At 35.1% G+C, this 19,937-nt stretch overlaps 1 protein-coding gene and 1 long non-coding RNA gene across 10 annotated transcripts in view; both read right to left on the minus strand.

The window, feature by feature from the left end:
- Nucleotides 1-19,937, minus strand: part of LOC138403084 (uncharacterized) — a 356,408-nt gene that overhangs the window by 20,773 nt on the left and 315,698 nt on the right. The gene's annotated exons all lie outside the window — the stretch shown is intronic.
- Galphaq (G protein alpha q subunit) overlaps nucleotides 976-19,937 on the minus strand; it is a 30,980-nt gene continuing 12,018 nt past the window's right edge. For 5 of the 9 annotated variants that reach the window (XM_069502118.1, XM_034974272.2, XM_069502116.1 and 2 more), the window contains exons 6-9: nucleotides 16,726-16,855; nucleotides 15,401-15,554; nucleotides 14,627-14,734; nucleotides 10,407-10,553 (exon numbers count right to left, since the gene is read on the minus strand). In XM_069502118.1, coding sequence (XP_069358219.1) covers nucleotides 10,471-10,553; nucleotides 14,627-14,734; nucleotides 15,401-15,554; nucleotides 16,726-16,855 — 475 coding nt within the window. In that variant the 3' untranslated portion in view covers nucleotides 10,407-10,470. Of the gene's footprint in view, nucleotides 8,430-10,406; nucleotides 10,570-13,391; nucleotides 13,500-14,626; nucleotides 14,735-15,400; nucleotides 15,555-16,725; nucleotides 16,856-19,937 lie in introns of those variants that run through there. The other 4 variants (XM_069502117.1, XM_069502119.1, XM_069502121.1 and 1 more) reach the window with 2 other exon arrangements.

The following is a 19,937-nucleotide window of genomic DNA, read 5'->3' on the forward strand; positions in this document are numbered from 1 at the left end:
GTAAATATTTACTAATACCCCACCAGCAGACTGACAAACATGCTACCCTGGAAAGATCTTACATGACGTGTTCTATTTTATAGACTGCCCCGTAGGTATGTGGGAGCGTTCATGTCGTTTTATTAAAGTACCTACTATTTAGATCGTGTCGAAGCGCTTCTGCGATCATGTGAATGTTACATTTCTTTTGACGTCATTTTATACTTGTAGAATATCAATTAATAGACGATTTGGACGATGATCTCGTTTGGGGTGGACGCAGAGGAATCGTCGATGAGTGCTGTGACAACCCTTGTTCAGTTGTCGTCTTAAAGACTTACTGCGATTGAGGTCCTTATCCGAGGTACTGCTAAAACTTTCTACTGGGTCCTGAAAATAGACTTAGTAACCTTCTATAGGATTGTTAAACTTTTAGAATCATTTATAATTTCTGTCATATCAATTTAAATTAATTACAATGTTGTGTGAAAAACATTGCATTGCTAAATTTGTCAATATCAATATCAAATAATCCCTTTATCGTTATTCATGGTCCAATCATTTTCTTTATTAATTACCTACACAATTAAATATTATATCTGAGTAACACATTGTTCGGTTTGTACGATCTTTTGGTAATTATTATTACAAACTAGGTAATTAATGCACTGTCCAGGGTCAGAAATTTCAGTTCAAAAGACCAACCATGAAAATTGATCAGAAGTACCTATAGTACGCGACAGGTCGAGATGGCAATCGGGGAGAGAATGCCCCGCACACCCCTCGCGCTAACCCGGTGTGGGCGAGCGTGGGTGACGTGTGGGTGTGCGGGGCGTCCCCCCGCCTCATACCCCGATTGCCATCTCAACCTTTCGCGGACTATACGTACTTCAGAAATAGTTTCCGTAAATGTGGAAAACTCTTAATATACCTACATAGTTAGGATCAGCATTTCAGTTGCTTTTGTACAACTCAAACAAAATAAAACAAGTTACGTAGCTGAAAAAAATTATATTTTATGAGAAATTATAATTTACAATATTACATACAGGCATCCATCTTCAGTCGAAACTTAAGCTAAAATTCTCACAATCTCACGCAAAAGTAAAGCAACATTAGACTATAATCTTATAGTTTTAGCAATTGTAGTAGTTCCCCGATCGTAGAAAAAAAAACAGGTAAGAATTACGTCAAATTCAGTTCATTCGTGAGGAAGTTATGAATGTGAACACTCCCGACCGCACCTTCCGCCCGCGTGACATATCTTTTGAATTAGGTACTTTTACAATAACAATTACTAATATTATGTTGAATATGATCGACTGTAAATCTTAATCACCTACGTTTGGGTATATAAATAGTTACAGACACAAAAACGTACTTCTGCAGTCAATTAATATTAATTGGTTATAAAACATTATCTATCTATACTTGAATTCTATTATAGCCTGTATTTTTAGAAAAATATCAATAATGCTTATCAGGAATGAGTACCTAGTGTTTTATTTCCACTCATGGTTAACCTAGGGAAAATCTAGCCACTCGGCTAAATTTTTATTAGACTTAATTGCACTAGGGGCAGGTATCCAAGTTTGCCCTTGTCTAAAAATATTTATTAGTAGAACTATTCTCTCGTCTTTGTTAATAAAAAATGCCTTAGAGTTTAGTCTTATTCATTTCAATATTGGACAAAAGTTCCATTTAAAGTTTATTTTCTTGAGGGCGTAAACGTAAGGCGGCCTTTAAACGATCAATCAATGTGGCATCAGTTATATAATCAGTTCAATCCGTGGTTTTAGATTGACACCTGTCTATTTTTTAATCCCAGAGACTATAATGAGTAGGTTTCTCCAAGCTACGCGATATTGGCGAAGTGAATTGTGCTGTTGGCCCAACTAAAAGCCACACAATAAACAACAACAACAACAACAAAAATGACAGCTAGAAATGGCAAACTTCAGCTTAACAAAAATAGTGTTGTCCTTATGGTTCCGGTTAAGATTAAAATCGTTATTTTTGTGCATAGCGAGTAAAATAAACATGCGAAATGTGTAATTACGAGATGAAAAAGTAGCACTAATCACATATCATTTGAAAGACTCAAAGAATAATTAGCAAGTAACAAAAAATACAAAAAACAATTCACCTAAGGAATTTTTCAATAGTATGTAAAACTCATAAATTGAGAATTAGCCCATACTTTTTTCATTTAAATTGGAATGATTTATCAACACATTGTGCTATTTCATACACACCTACAAATATTTATCGATAAGTATCGGTTGCACCAAATCACTATTATAGAGCCGTAAAAAACAGGTAACACACGAAACTTCATTTTTGTTTCCGGGATTAAAAACAAGACTATAAATATCTAGATTTTTCTACTAATCTGCGATTATTATACGATCAATTGTTTGATCTGAAGATAGATTAATCGTCTAAAGTCCGCCTAACGCGTAATAATATGCTATGAAATGAGGTTAACCTTCATGACCATGATTTAGGGACGAACTGAATAGTTTTGTAATATTATGCTCAGAATCTAAGGAAGAAAGGAAATAAGTCCAACAGTTGCGAGGTTTGGATACATCAAAACTTTATTCAATCGGTCTTACCTACAATACCAATTCCTGTACCTATTTAGGTACAAAAATACAACATACAAACTAAATTTATAACTCAACAAAAACAATACCATAGTTTGTCTAAGGAAAATTGAGAGTGATTATTATTTATTTAGCGTTTTTAGAAACCTACAACACTACGGAAAATGAAAGTTGTTGTTTTGATAACCTTATAACCTCACCTGCGCTGCACCTCGATTGAGGACATTGAGGTAAATTGAAGTCACAAGTATCGAATACCTACCTTTATTTCTAGTTACACACCCATAAACGACCTATATTTTTTTAACTTGCTGTTATTTTTCATCGACTTCCTAAAAGGAGGAGGTTCTCAATTCGACCGGTTTTTTTTCACTCTCAACTTTCACTAAAAATGCTAAGTATATTTTATACTGGCCTCATCGTGAGAGCTAATTTATAACTAGAAACACTTAACCAGTATGGATAGCGCCAAAATTTTTGATAGCTCTGAATACTTAAGGAAATTTAAAGAATAAACCGGCCATTTGCGAGTCAGGTTCGCGCAAGTTCTTCTATAGTTCCGTAGGTACTATAGAAGAAGTAAACGGTAAGAACTACTTTTGTTAACGAACCGCAAAACTAACTTTGTTGGTAGATGTTTATTGTTAAATATCAAAAAACTATGAGAGTTAGAGCGTTGGTTTTATTTTTCCTGTAAAATATACATAAACTTCAATTGACCATAATTATTTCCGATTTTTAGATTGGTACACTTCGGAGATAAGGGAGGATAATTCGAAATTCTCAAGGGATAGGGAATAAAGATAATTTATACTGTCGCAGAGCAAAACCGCGTGCGGTTTTTAGTACCATTTCAATAATATTCGACTTCTGTTGGTACATTACGTATAGTACGCGACAGGTCGAGATGACAATCAGGATGAGGACACCCCGCACACCCACACAGCTCCCGTGCTATCCCAGTGCAGGATAACACGGGTCACGTGCGGGTGAGATGACGGCTTTCATTTCGTCTATGTCTCCACTATAGTTTGATCTAAGGTTCCATTGGGCGTGACTTAAACTGACAACATAAATGGCTCTGCCAATAATTATAGACTTGGACAGTTAATTAATCTCGTAAGAATGATTTGCTTCGATATCTACAAAGCCAATTTGGATTCGGAGTGGCCAAAATATCTGGCGAGATCTGTTAATAAATGCCATAGCAATAAATTCCAAATTTCTGTTAGGATTGCAAAAATAATATATAAATTAAAATGCATATGACCCATAAATACATTGGTATCACGCATTATTTAATATTATTTTGAATAAATTAATTATTAATAACAGAGTGGACGATTAAGGTCAAAGATGGTAATTCGCACTGATTCGTAAGGGTATGATATTACATACAGAGGTTCGACGAAGACGTTTAGACAGAGCAGCAGTGCAGTAACTGCGGGACGAAGGAGGGATCCAAACTGGCCTACGTAGTTGGGTCCCCATGTTGTAAAGTCGGAGTTATCACGAGATCAAAGGCGTCGGACTACTGTGCCTCTCTTTATACTGTACCAACAGACTGAAACGTTTAAGTGCGGAAACCAGCCCAGAGCGAAGAAGAAGAAGAAGAAGATACTGTGGTACAACTGTACCTATATAATTTTTTAAGAGTCAGCACCAATTACTGAATTTTGGCAGATATAATTATAAATAAGTAGGGTTTCAAACTAATATGAGAAATATTGTGAACTAGATGATGCCCACGACTTTATCTGCGTGAATTAGAATATTTAAAAGTCCCGTGGGAGCTCTATGATTTTTCGGGATAGTGTCTGTCGCCGGGATGTAAGCTATTTCTGTGTCTGTACCCGAATTTCGTCAAAATCGGTTAGACAAATGGGCCGTGAAAAGGTTGCCAGATATACAGACACAATTGCTTATCACGACCCATATTACAAATGCGAAAGTGTGTTGGTTTATTGGTTTGTCCTTTAATCACATGGCAACGGATCGACGTGATTTTTCGCATGGGTATAGTTTAAGACGTGGAGAGCGACGTAGACTACTTTACATCCCGGATAATCAACGAGTTCCCGTGGGATTTCTAAAAACCTAAATCCACGCGGACAAAGTCGCGGGCATCAGCTAGTTTATAACATTAGTATGGATTATTATAATATTCGAGACCAGCCACTGCATTAGAAAACCATTCCTTTAAATTAGAGTGTGTGTAAGTGTGCGTTATTTCTATTAAATACCTTAGTAAAATGATAAATACAAGTTTTTTTTCATAAGTCGATTTCGAAATTTCAACCTTTGTTTAAATCGATATTTTATTGATAAAGTAATATTTTAAATCAATATTGTAAATTTTGTAAACTTTCATTGACTCTTACTTAAAAGGAGGTTAAAATAAAATTTAATGTAAAATTGTAACATTATTTGAGTTTATAATATAAACATTAAAAATACGTTAAGTATATTTTTGTAATATAAAAATTAAAACGTTAATATTTGTTCGATTTGGTATCCCGTCATAATATAAAATCTTATGCTGCATTCAGGCAAATCCACGACTCAACAATTTGGCGCATAGGTATTGCGAGGACAGGTGCATCATAATTGGGTATTTTCCTCCTTTTGAATTTGATAAATATTATTACTTTATTATAAACTAAGATAAAAATATTGACGTACGCTGAAAAAAATATTAAAATCCAAGATTTAAAAAGTTACAGGCATTTTAATTTTGGAGTGGGAGGGTCTTCTATACCTTTCTCGCAAAACAAAAATTTGTATGAAACCGCACGATGCTACTCATTAGTGAGGTGTGACGTAAAAATTCTATATCGCTATCTCTGTCTAATCAGAAATATTTAAATGCTTATAACTTTTTTGTTATTTGATCGATTTAATTAGTTTTTCAGTTTACGGCATTATTTTTAACCTAGTTTATAATAAAGTAATAAAAAAATTGGAGTCAAATACCCAATTATTGTTTATCTACGAACATATCTTAAAATCGTGATTATGAATTCAAAATTTGGTAAAGCGGGTGCCACAACACGCTTAAGGTAGGGTTCTATAGCCGTGCTAGTTATTAAACACTTTTGCAGTCATTATTTCTTAAATTTTTAAAACAAATGTCTAAGAAATATAATAATGATTTAAAATATCTATGTAACGAAGTATCACTCGAAGGGGTAAACCAATTTAAACTTTCAATTTTCATGTTCAGATGGTAGGTACCTTGAAAAATATTTTTTTTGTTCCGTTGTTCCTTTTGAGGTACGGAACCCTAAATATTAAAGCATTGTTTTTTATTATGTGGTGCGGCGAGTATTCGTATTATTTACGACTGTCCATGTGTTTTTTACAGGATTTTGTTGATATGTGGCAATGCGCCATATTACCAATACTAATATATTATTTACCGTTTAACTTTGTCATTGTTGAAAACGACGACAAAGAAAAGCATGACAAAAATATTATTAAAATAAAATAGATTTTATGGAATAGATTTTAAGATATGAGTTTTGATAAAGTCGTTTATGAAACTGCACATAACTAGGTATTAAAATATTCGTATAATACTATTAAATCCCTCGCCTGCGGCATGGTAGTAAACTCAAACTCGTGTTTTAATAACCTCTATATGCGCCAGTCCCATAAACTATATTTAATGCCCTGGTGCAATAATCTGGATATCCAGATGCCGCCTTACTTAAATTCTAGAATTTACAGCTGTAACTCCGGCGATGTATTGAAAAAGCGAGTATACAATAAATAATGATTAATCAACTGACCCTTTTATTTGTTTATTCTTCATCGCCAGTAAGTACACGGTCAAGGTAATTGGAAGAAATTACTTTGGGGGAAAAATTATTAGTTTTTATTAACCTGACGTCTAAGGTAAGTATATAACAATTCTTCCATTTGTTTAAAAAATCCGTGGAAAAGGGTATAGGTACTTTTATTTTATTTTTAAGTAACTGTAAAAATCTAAAATTTTGCTGACCAATTATTACTAAAATATGTTTCTTTTTGTACAAAAAATTACCATTTGAATCAGGAATAATACCAATTTTAAGTACACGCAAATGATGGTTTGGCGGTAAATGCAATCTATGTGTGCGTAATTGGCATGATAATCACGTTAGGATACGAACCCATGAAGCTGAATGATTAACGAAATACGATAGAAGAACCTAATAGTTCTTTAAAAAATAGTAAAACCACTTTATATAATGAGTCAGTGTTTAAATAAAAGAGCATTATCTATCAAGACAAAGGAAATGTAACCGCCCTGTCAGTACACCGCCGGGGGTCGGTCGGCCGGGCGGAGCGCGCGTCGTCGGAGAGTCACACTACGTATAAAAGCGCCAAGTCAAAAATATTCAATATTGCTGTACAATTACATCAAACGAAACGAAAGTTATATGTACAATGCGAACACAGATACTGCTTGGATAACATCAATAAAGTATACAGTGTTTCAAGTTTGTGCGATTAGTTCCAATTTCACATGTTTTGAGCATTTCAGACAGCTGTATGTTACTCGGAGCATACAGTTTTGCTATTGACGGTGTCGAATGGCCCAGATATGCTTCAATGGTATCGAAAGATGAAGTTTACAACAACGAATAAATTAATTCAATAAGTTACATCTCTCAAACAGAAACTCGTCTCAGACTATAAATAAAAGTAACTAAAAATATAACACAAAGCAAAACACACATTAGCGATATACTTAGTAAAAATACTATAAAATATAGACAACAATAATAAAAGTGTATAATTAATTACATTTGTGCTTCGCGTTACGATGGTGTGCCAATAGCAAAACTTGGCATCGAGCTGTCCGCTCAACTCACTCGGCACATTTAGACCAAAATGTACAATATATTACATTCCTGTTGGATACTTGGCGAAAAACCATCGGCACCGCTTTTTACAATTCACATTTAGCTTCAATGTAATCTGGGTTTTTAGTAAAAAAAGTTATACAAATGCTTCAAAAATATCCTTACACGACTAACGTAGAAACCCTCTATCAGACATACGTCTAGTATAATGGAATTCCGGTATGAAGGTAACATCAGGAAGATAACCAGACCACTGCGTAAAGGAAGCCACGAGCAACAAAACATTCGCTGTAATCTTATCGAGTTAAACAATAACAAACGCATAACTGAATACAAGCTTCCGACGAAGCGCAACGATGGGACAGCGCGCGGGTCGAACGTCTGTCGCACCGAGGGACTCCATTATCATTAAATAAATACCTAATAGTAGAGCGGGAGCTTCCCGCCTCGAGCGCGAGGAAACGCACCTCGCCTAAGTTCATTGGACTAGTTTGTTCAAATCCGTCTGGACATAATAAATGTATACTTATGTAGAAAGATATAATGGCAACAAACTTTACAAAAATCTAAAACAATGACTAAAAGCAGCACGCGGCGACGCGACTCGCCGCGACTTTAAAATGCACAATTTAATATTCACCGATACAGACACATACATAAGTTGTGAATAACTTCATCATAAAAAACTTGTCAAAAAACCTGACGCGTAATGAGGCGACCCTTCCGGATCGAGAGATGCGGTCCGTGCTAATATTGATTAAATGACTTACAATCTATTCTTAATTTCATATAAATCAGTTTAGATGGTGAGGTCATCCTCATTAGTTAATTTACACAGTCTGCCGAGAGGAGATGATGTCAGAATGCGATACGCACAATCACAGATTTGTGTCAGGAGCGGCGCTCACTTAGACGAGGTTGTACTCCTTGAGGTTGGACTGCAGGATGGTGTCTTTGACTGCTGCGAACACGAACCGGATGTTTTCAGTATCTGGAATTTGTTCACATATGCCTTTATTACCATTATTTAGCTAGCAATAATATTTAAAAGCGAATACATGACAGAAGTAGATATATCGCAATAAATTAATTAGGTGTGTTTTAAAAAAAATCTTTACGTTTCTTTTTTTTATATTTAATAGCCACGACTTAGCTTGTATTTGATCCAATCTTTAATAACTTTTTAATCTTCCAGGTTAAATTAAGTTCTTTCATACAATACGAAACTAGGTGTAGTGGAAATTCGTCTTACACATCCAGTAAAATATCGCGGATTTTAGAGAAACCATTATATTTACTTTGCTCGTAGAGTGGCTCTATTTAATTGCTATTAAAATTATAGACTCTAGGCGAAAAAAATATTACCGCACATTTCTTGTAACTTGTGCGGTAATGTTTTTGGTAAATTCATTAAAGCTCTAGTGCGACAATATTTAAAATGACCAAAAGAGCTGATTTCAGTAAATTTATTTTAAATAGAAATGTCTACGTCTTCTGACGATGCATCACTAAAAAACGAATACCAGCTGATGTATTAAAGTTATAAAATGCAAATTTGAAGAAAAAATATTATTAGTGGTACTAGAGGTTTATTAAAAAACCGAGCGAGTCAGACTCGCGCACCGAGGGTTCCGTACTACAAGTCGTATTTTTTCGACATTTTGCACGATAAATCAAAAACTATTTATTTATGCAAAAAAATAAATAAAAATCTGTTTTAGAATGTACCGGTAAAGCTTTTTCAGACGATACCGAACTTGATATAGTTATCTTACTTTGAAAATACCAATATTTGTTCATGAACAAACACATTTTAATTTTTTTTTTTGGTGATTTAACCACAAATTCACGGGTTTCGGATTTTCCCTCTTTCTTTTACGGGTAAGGTTTCCCTTTTTCTTTTACGGGTACGGAACCCTAAAAATGGAAAAAATAAAGCATAATCATTCTCCAAGAATACATTATTTTAATATATTTCAATGAAATGTCCAGAACATGAAGGTAAGTAGTGTCGTATTATATAACATTATATGGCTAGCAAAAGTACTGCATTTCGAATCTACTATTAAATTAAGTATTTTAAAACTTACACATGTTATGGCGATGGTCCTTAAATCCCCAGTACCCTAATGCCACAGTATTATAGCCGATTAGGCGTATTATAAAGCCATAAATATGATAAAAATAATGATTTTGTAATTTTTATATTTATCCGATTTTTTTTAGCAGGTTTGACTGATTATTATCGTAAAAAACTACTATTGATAAAATGGTCGATTGTCGAAAGCTATTTCAATGTATACCTAACCAATTGCTAGAACTGGGAACTGATCGGTATGGAATCACGATTTACGAACAATATTTTGCAAGTTATTAGTTAGTACTATAGTACAAGGTTCGTAATTGTCATGTAAATTAAATAAAAACAAATATTACAGTTTTGTTAAATAAATATTTTTCATTTTCATTGCCATCAAATATTTAGAATTTGATTAGACCCTGCCACCAAATTTCAGTCATATACAATATGATAGGGACATGTTGCATTTAACCTTCCCTATCACGTCCTGTTAGAAATAAGTCTAGTTACTGCGGTATCTCTGTATATCTTTTCTGAAATTTAGAACCATTTATTTGGCTGGTTACATTCCGTTTTCAGCTGGCGATACCTAATCAATCATTCTGAATATTAACACTGATATACTATGTGACACTTTTCATATGAAATCTAAATATCTATTCTATCTAAATATATCTAATTATATTATATCTAAATATCTATTATGCTGGTCCGTCTCCGCCCTGGCTAAAGGATTCTATAGTTTTTATATGCGTAGTAAAATTAAAACGTGTTAAAATTATACAACGAAATACATAATAATATAATATACCTACACGAAAACAAAGCGGTAAAGCATAAAATTATCATAAATATTTAACACAAGAGGAAAAAAATAAAACACATCTAGAAAAACAAGAAATAATATTTATTACAAATTAACTAAGTATAATAATAATATGTTAAAACAAGTTCATGCTAAATTAAATTCTTTAAGGGCGCTTTGCATTATAGTATCTTTTACGGCACAGAATACCAATTTGATGTTTTCAGTGTCTTAAAAATTCCAAAGCAGCATGCGAAAATAAAAATAAATAGAAGTAAATGATGCAAAAATAACTCGGTGTTAACAGATAACTTTAGACGCGGTTTAAACAAACGTTAAACCCGTTTAACCTATACAATGCACGTGTTTAACATTATTTTAAACCTAGTTTAAGTTTTTGTGGTGAGACCCTAAGTTTTAAGCACCAGGGATGATGTATGCCAATACATGGCGGGCACGAGCCGTGCATCCGTGCACGGACACGGCACGGTGAAGCATAAGCTGCTTCATATAAAATGTTCGTGATGTTTTGAATCCGTGCCTCGTCCGCGCCTCGTACGTGACACGGCCCGCACCCGCCACGTGTTGGCATAACATCCCTAAGTTTTCAAGTTAAAACCCTGACACTACAGTTACGTCAATCGCCTTATAGACCGCAGGGTGATTACGTATCTCGCGACAGGCGTAAATCATGCGATCATTGCTGTCAAACGTCCGGCTAGAGAGAGAGAGCAATAGCCACAAAGCAAAATAAGAAGAAGGGAGCAAATGAACTGTTGCTACTGCTGTCGCTACGGCAACGTTTTACGTAATCAGCCTGCGGGTCTCAAGAGGGATTTCGGTTGCAAAATATGAGGATCTCAGTTTTGTTATGTACTATCTATTCTTCATTAGTTCACAAATATGTCGATGGCTTAGTTCACAATTGCACTAACTACACTTTGGCGTGCTGTTAAACTTCAAATATGATTAGCACAAAAAAAGAAAATCATTAATTTAAATACAGTGTAGCATCGGATGCTGTGATAGCCTAGTGGTTAGGACGTCCGCCTTCTAATCGGAGGTCGGGGGTTCGATCCCATGCACGCACCTCTAACTTTCCGGAGTTATGTGCGTTTTAATTAATTGAATATCACTTGCTTTAACGGTGAAGGAAAACATAGTGATAAAACCTGCATGCCTGAGAGTTTTCCATAATGTTCTCGAAGGTGTGGAAAGTCTACCAATCCGCACATGGCCAGCGTGGTAGACTATGGCCAAAACCCTTCTTACTCTGAGATGAGACCCGTGCTCTGTAGTGAGCCGGCGATGGGTTTATCATGATGTAGCATCGGTCGCAACTCGCTAAACTGTTGAGGACTGAGGACTTTCCAATTATGTAGTTAGTGCAATTGTAAAAGCCAAAGCCATCGATGTATAATGCATAGATGAGAACTCGTATTTTCACGTTGTTTTATGTCACGTTGGTTTACTGGAAAACTTAACTCTAAAGGCCCAATATAATACACAAGAGAGCTCGTGAGCCCTCTGGGTGACGGTCTTTCTGCCCTCATTCCTCTTATCTTTAGTGTAATCTTTTTTAATTACACTTTATGGGGTTCATGAGCTCCTTGGTCTTGGATATTTACATTTTATTAGAATCACATTTAAATTATTTATCTGTGTATTAAAATCTGTCAACTTAATCAATCATAAATAGCAATTTACATTCGCAAACTGCACTAAAATAATAATAGCATACCACAAAAACCAAAAATAGCAAACTAAACATACAACAAATAATAAAGGATAACTCACCTATGTATCCATTGAACACTCGACTTTAAATCTTGTGTTAATAAAGAGTTGAGACCTAATACATAACTACGTTACTATAAATATCACTGGAGTATCCAAAGTATTTCGTTGTTTTAAATATGCAGTAGTTTTGAGCCAAATAATATTAATAACTAAATAAATAAGCCCTATACTGTCGGGTATTATAGTAAACCCAACAGAAATTCATAGAAGATTATGAGTTTATTTACGTTTCAAACTGGTATGCTTGAATCAATACCGTAATTTTTTAAAGCACGACCTCTTCCAGTGTACTTTTATATTATATCTATATCAGCGCGATACGCGATCTCCGAAACTCAGGGGTGTTACACCGCCAACGTTCTATCTCCGGACTGCTACTGAGAATTTATTTAAGCCAAATAACTTTATTGGTCCGAACCTGGGACGTCGTAATTCCGAATATAAAGCCACTCGACGAACAATGTAAAGAGTATCAATGAGTTTAAAGCAAAGGTAAACTAACGAAACTCAAGTAATGTTTCGTTATAGAGAGTTCCTGTCCTAAAGTTTACACTATAGTAATGGGGAAGATGCCATGTCAAAAAATAAATGATTTCTTAGGAATTATTAAATAGAGAGCCTTCAAAAATTCGTAAAATCTAAGTCCGCCGATAGTTTCAAGTTTACTAACCATTTTAAATTATCGATTTAACTTAAAAAGTACGTCAAATGTTTATGACGTCACATCTGTGTATTTCATACAAGCTCCCTTACTAAGCGAGCGTTTCGTTTGATCAAAAGTTGCTGATTTGACTATTAGGCATCATCCCTATTAAGGTATAATTCCATTCAATCTTTTCTGCTGCTGAGAAGTGAGCTGCGCTGGTACAGCATGGAAAGGTAGCAACTGAAAATATATCAGTGACCCAAAAATTTACTGTACTCTATCTACGGAGAGAAGTATAGAGCTTTCTCTCTCTGTTACATGGTCCCATAAAAATTATAAAGACCAAGAAATCAGTAGGCGCTAAAATCATTTTGAGTGACCACCCAATCACAAACATAGGCTTTGTTTTCCGTACTACTCTTAGAGTAGTATAGACTCATAGAGGTTTTCATAGCCTACGTTTGTAATTGGTTGGTCACTCAAAACGGTTAACGCCTACTGACTTTTTGTCATTGTCATTTGTATAGGATTTCGTAACAGGCAGAGTTCTATACCAAACTTCTGTCCATGTATAGAGTATAACTTCTCAGCGACCAATAAGTTTGAATCCCAGTGTACTCACCAGTTGCACACGTGAAATGCGAGTAGATAATTTTCTCAGCATCGGGATTGAGGTCCACGAACATTCGCAGAATGAACTCGCGCGCAGTGCTGGCGTCGCGTTGTGGACCTGAGTGTGCATCACTAGCTTGTACTACACATACTTATAGCGTAACAAGCAAACTGTTTCTACTGGTTGAACATTTTTTTGTACCTACTAATAGCAGTAGTACAGTACGCGGCAGAAAGTAATGTACATCGACCTTTAGAAGGAGATAGCAAATTTGTAGAGCAGCCTCTGTCGTTGAGACCGACAAAACGTTATATAAGTATGAGTGACAGAGACAACGCTCTACAAATCCGAAATGTCATTCTAAAAGCCGATATACATTACTTTCGGCCGCGTACGGTAATCTACTAAAGTTACGATCTAACATACGAGTGAAGTTAATAAGTAATATTATATTGACCACAAATGTATAAATACAGGTGTATCGAGCGGTTCCTAATATTTAGGTATCTGAAGAAAATACCACTATATTGGTGTCCGACCTCTCTCTCTATCGGTCGGCAGTCAAAGAAGGATAACGATAAGTAGATATCCCTCTTGGACTGAGCGAGAGCTCAGATACCATTGGGCGCCATCTCCACGAACGAGAGAATCGCGGCGATAGTCTCGGCATACCACCAAATTCGATACAACTCTTATATTTTGATAGTAGATCGGACTCTTTGCGATTCCCTCGCCCGTGGAGATGGCGCATTGGTGTCCGACCTCTCGCTTTCGCTAGGCAGTCGAAGAGGGATAGCGATAAGTAGGCATTTGCTTTAAATTAGTATTAGAGAGCGCTCGATGCATCTTTATCAATACATTACTGGTATTATTTACTTAATTCATTCATTGACTTAGTTTATACCAACTCAACCGGTTGAACCAATTAAATACTGTGAAAATTTTGGTAATACATGGATTTGATTGAGCCTTTACGCACCTCGGACACTTTGTGACATAGAAAGCATAACAAGGCGTGTTTAGTTTTTGTTCTTTTAACATATTCGTTTTGTTCGTTTATTTTAAATAAATTTTTTTGAAACAGTAATTTTCAACCAATAAAAACAGTTTGCATCTAGCAATATATCTACAAAATAACACAGTTGCTTAGCCTACTTCCACACAAAAAACCACTATTTTGAACAGCTGGTAGATTTACAAAAAATGACATGTGGCATATCTAGCGCGTAATATATTATGTCCACCTGTGGCTGTAGTGAAATGTGAATAGCACTGTCTTTCAGGATCGGGATTTTCTTTTAAATATTTCTGAAGAATATACTCTCGGGCTGGTACTGGATCGCATTTCGGTCCTAGTCAAATTGTGAAAACATATTATTCCACAATAGACATCTTTTCAAAATCTCAGAAATTTATGCAATTACAAACTTCTTTCTTATTAGCATACCTACTGGCTTATTCCCGCGACTTCGTCCGCGTGGATTACACAGATCTCAAACCGGCTATTTTACCCCTTTAGGGGTTGAATTTTGAAAATCCTTTCTAAGCGGATGCCTACGTCATAATATCTATCTGCATGCCAAATTTCAGCCCGATCCGTCCAGTAATTTGAACTGAGCGTTGATAGATCAGGCAGTCAGTCAGTCAGTCACCTTTTCCTTATGTATGTATATTGATTATAATTTGAGGTTATTATATTAGTACGAGTTGAAACTTTCAAGTGCAAATTAGTATTTTTGTTGTTAGCACATACTAATTATTTGTTCATGACATTGACAGCACCACATTCAATAAATAGTTGACATCCAAGTTCATTGCAATAATTCTATAGTTACCCGGGATCTGAGTTCAGTGCAACATATTGATGTATATCCAGTTATTATATCAATCTCACAATTAAGAATAATAATTCTCTCATGAAGCTCCTACATGTTGAAGCTGTGTTCCCGCGCAAGCTTAGGTCTGCACAATGTCCCGGAGTATACAAAAAAATTATACTTAAATGTTAAGCGCCATACCATCGTATTCCGGGAAGTAGTCTACAAGATGCGAGTACATGATCTTTTCCTCCAGTAAATCCTTTTTGTTCAAAAACAGAATGACCGACGAGTGTTGGAACCATGGATACGTGATGATCGTCTTAAACAACGCTTTTGATTCTTCCATTCGGTTCTGTAAGGTAAAAAAACAAACTATTTATTTATTTTTCTATGCCTGTATAATAAAAAATATGTGCATGCAACGCATTTTCGCACCACAAGGCGTAGCGTTGGAAGACCCCCCACTAGGTGGACGGACGACATCAGATGAGTCGCAGGGAGTCGCTGGATTCAGGCGGCGCAAGACCGTGGCGTGTGGAAGTCCCTGCAAGAGATCTATGTCCAGCAGGGGACGTCTATCGGTTGATGATGATGATGATGAATGCATTTTCGATGCCGGCGATAGCGATAGCTATGCCTGGAGTTTCTCTACATGATGAACCAGAGTAACGCGCAGCTGATATGGCAACGGGCGGGGCACATATTTCGAAAAACCGATAGATGCCAAGGCGCTAGAATGGCAACCTTACACTAGAAAGCACAGCGTTGACATACCCCCTCGACATCAAACGAATCGCAAGCAGCCGCTGAATTCAAGCGGCGCAACACCGTGGCATGTGGAAGTCCAACAGTGGACGTCTGTCGGTTGACGATGATGACGAACGCATTTTCGAATACCGAAAATACACGTGACAAATCCAACCATATTTCATATGCTAATGACATCAGCCGATATCACGTCAGTTCGTAATTGGAAAATCCCGTCTTATTGTTATGTCTCCTGCAGATCTTGTAGGTCTTAATTATATGTAGAGGAGCGGATGCGTTTGGGCATCCGTTGATTAATTTCAGACAGATAGACCTCTTTTTCGTGGCGCACACTGCGTATGCGATCAACAATATCCTATACACTGGCGGTGTTGAATCTCTATTGGAAAAAATTGTAGTATATAATATGAGGAGCTGACAAACAAATCGGGGTAATTGTATGAAATAAACTTTTTACAGGAAGACAATTTTTACAAAAACCTCAGTGAAAGATGTTGAAACTTTACTATAATTGCAGTTTTATTGAAATTATGAACTTTAGACTCGGGTTTAGCACAGTTTTAGCGTTTTGCTTGGAAATGAGTTCAAGTTTGCATTCAGAGTTCAAGAATCATGAACTTTCGACTCAATTTCAGTACAGATTTAGGCCATTTTGCTTGGGAATAAGTTCAGATTTGTATTCTGTGGGCCAAAAACAAGTGTAATTACACCATTCTGCTAGCCAGCTCCTCATATAATATTCATTATTAACTCACCTCATTTTCAGACTCGAATAAAATTTGATCATATTCACTAAGAGCTACTAAGAATATGATAGATGTGACGTTTTCAAAACAGTGAATCCACTTCCTTCTTTCCGATCTCTGGCCCCCTACATCCACCATCCTGTTAGAATATAAGCCAGTTAGAACGATATAATATCTAAGAAAACCGGCCAAGTGCGAGTTAGACTCGCGTACCGAGGATTCCGTACTCGGGTATTTTTTTCGACATTTTGCACGATAAATCAAAAACTATTATGCATAAAAATAAATAAAAATCGGTTTTAGAATGTACGGGTAAAGCCCTTATAATATACTAATTATCTGTTCATGAGCACATTTTAATATTTTTTGTGATGTAATCACAAATTCATGGTTTTCGGATTTATTCCTTCACTTGTGCTATAAGACCTACTTACCTGCCAAATTTCATGATTCTAGGTCCACGGGAAGCACCCTATAGGTTTTTATGACAGACATGACAGACAGGCAACGAAGTGATCCTATAGTTTTTTCCTTTTGAGGTATCCATACCCTAAAAAATCCGCAAATATTATAAATGCGTAAGTGTGTCTATCCGTTAGCTTTTCACGGTCCATCTGTTTGACCGATTTTGAAAAAATTTGGAACAGAGGTAGCTTGCATTCTGGAGACTACTTTTTATCCCGGAAAATTAAAAAGATTCCACAGGATTTAAAAAAAAACTAGATCGACGCGGACCAAGTTGCGGGCATCTTCTAGTATTTAAACAAAGAACAAAATTTCATATCAGTTATAAATACTTTTGCAGAGTAATTTTTTTTTTTGCATAAGTATCCAGTAGTTGTAGTACATACATACTTAGTATAAGCATATAGTTATTTAAAGTGAAACCTGTTTAAAGACGGAAACATTGTAACACGCGTTTGATCTAGTAACATTGTATGTAAATAGTATGTTACCGAAGACATTTCTAAATACACCACACCACATAGACTATGTAGTTCCAAAACCATAAGTTGTTAGAATGGGGATTGAGATGGCTTTAGGACAACAAAACGTAAGAAAGAGAGTACAATATAAATAATAGTACCAGGTGCAAAGTTAGCCTTATTACTAAAATTGAGCAGGTATCTAATTCTACTAAATTCTACATTAACTATTACAACATGCATTTTTATAAAGCTTTGCAAAAATATCACCCATAAAACAACTCCATTGACTCCACCTGGTATATTGAATTAAATCATTTATGTTTAACCATTTCTGTCACATAATATAATATAAAAGGTTAATTAAAAATATAGATTCATTCATCACATTTGAAAATGATAAAATAGTGTTGCATTTTTAGATGTAACCAGTATTATCTCGAATGTCGATACTTCGATATCTTGTTATGAAGATAAACACACCTTAAAGATATCCATTTATAAGATCAAAGCTTACATAAAAGACAAGAAATAATAATATAATATTATCCAAGTACCTTACAATACACTAAAACTCATTAATTAAATATATCTTTCGATAATCGGAAACTATATTTACAGCAAATAATATAAATAAAATACTGTTCGGTATATATGTATCATATGTAGAACTTGCTTTGTATATTCACATTTTTATTTTACCTTTTACAAAACAATGTCGCATATTTAATAAAAAAATATTATGCAAATGTATATACTTAGACGTATTAAAATTATATATTTATAACTACCTAACATGTAACTCCGTCGAATCTGTATTCCAACATGTCAGACACTGGCGGCAGCCTTTGCCAGTTGAACCTTTGTAGAGCCAGTGACTTATGAAACCATGAAAGTGCAGGATTAGTGGGATAAAATACAAGTATTGTAACACTCAATTTGTATATTTATACTTTTTTAGGGTTCCGTACCTCAAAAGGAAAAACGGAACCCTTATAGGATCACTTTGTTGTCTGTCTGTCTGTCTGTCAAGAAACCTACAGGGTACTTCCCGTTGACCTAGAATCATGAAATTTGGCAGGTAGGTAGGTCTTATAGCTGACATTCGGGGAAAAATCTGAAAACTGTGAATTTGAGGTTACATCACACAAAAAAAAAATTGTGGTCATTAACTAATAATTAGTATTTTCAATTTTCGAAGTAAGATAACTATATCAAGTGGGGTATCATGTGAAAGGTCTTCACCTGTACATTCTAAAACAGATTTTTATTCATTTTTATGCATCATAGTTTTTGAATTAGCGTGTCGAAAAAATACGACTGTATTACGGAACCCTCGTTGCGCGAGCCTGACTCGCACTTGGTCGGTTTTTTAAAAGAGATGCTATAAACAATTTCTTGAAATTGAAACTTGAGTTAACTGAAAATATTTTTATATAGTTATAGAAAAAAATGAACCAAACAAACTAGACACGAAGCACAGTTAAGTCAGCGACAAACATATTGAAAAATAATATGTAATTTGGGCATAATTTTGATCAATTTCACGTGTAGTCAATATTGTTATTTATTAGTAACTAGATGATACCCGCGACTTCGTCCACGTGGATTTAGGGTTTTTAAAAATCCCGTGGGAACTCTTTGATTTTTCGGGTAGCCTGTCCTTCCCCGGGATGCAAGCTATCTTTGTACCTTTCTTCAAAATCGGTTGAACGGATGGGCTGTGAAAAGCTAGCAGACAGACAGATAGACACACTTTCGCATTTATAATATTAGTATGGATTTAAAAAGCTTAAAACGACAATTTCTATAAATACATATATTATGTTTCTTGATATAAATTGTACTGTATATAATATTAGTAGTTCTAATTAATAACTCGGCACAAGGACGTGTATGATAAGGGTAATAATGTGTTAGTTTTCAGGCAATGGGACATTTGTGATATGTTCAAATGATAATGAATCTGAATTTTGATTACAACAAATAATAATATTATAATGGTAAATTATTATACTAAAAATTTAAATGTACAAAATATTTAAGAAAGGTTATGTATTACTTACCAAAACATTAATTTATGACGTTATTATCGTACCGTATCACTCTTCAATTATTAAATTTCTTTTTTCATTTGGTTGGTGGTAGTCATATATTGGAGTGATTTTATGAACATAGTTTGCAGTTGGTAATAATATAAATACGAAAAACATTTACGTAGGTTAGACACAAGCAAGCGCAACATTACAAGACAAGCGTTAGTTGAAACACTTACAAGTAAAACAAGCAAATGCC

Source organism: Maniola hyperantus, chromosome 12 (assembly GCF_902806685.2).
Source record: "Maniola hyperantus chromosome 12, iAphHyp1.2, whole genome shotgun sequence".
NCBI classification, from domain to species: domain Eukaryota; kingdom Metazoa; phylum Arthropoda; class Insecta; order Lepidoptera; family Nymphalidae; genus Maniola; species Maniola hyperantus.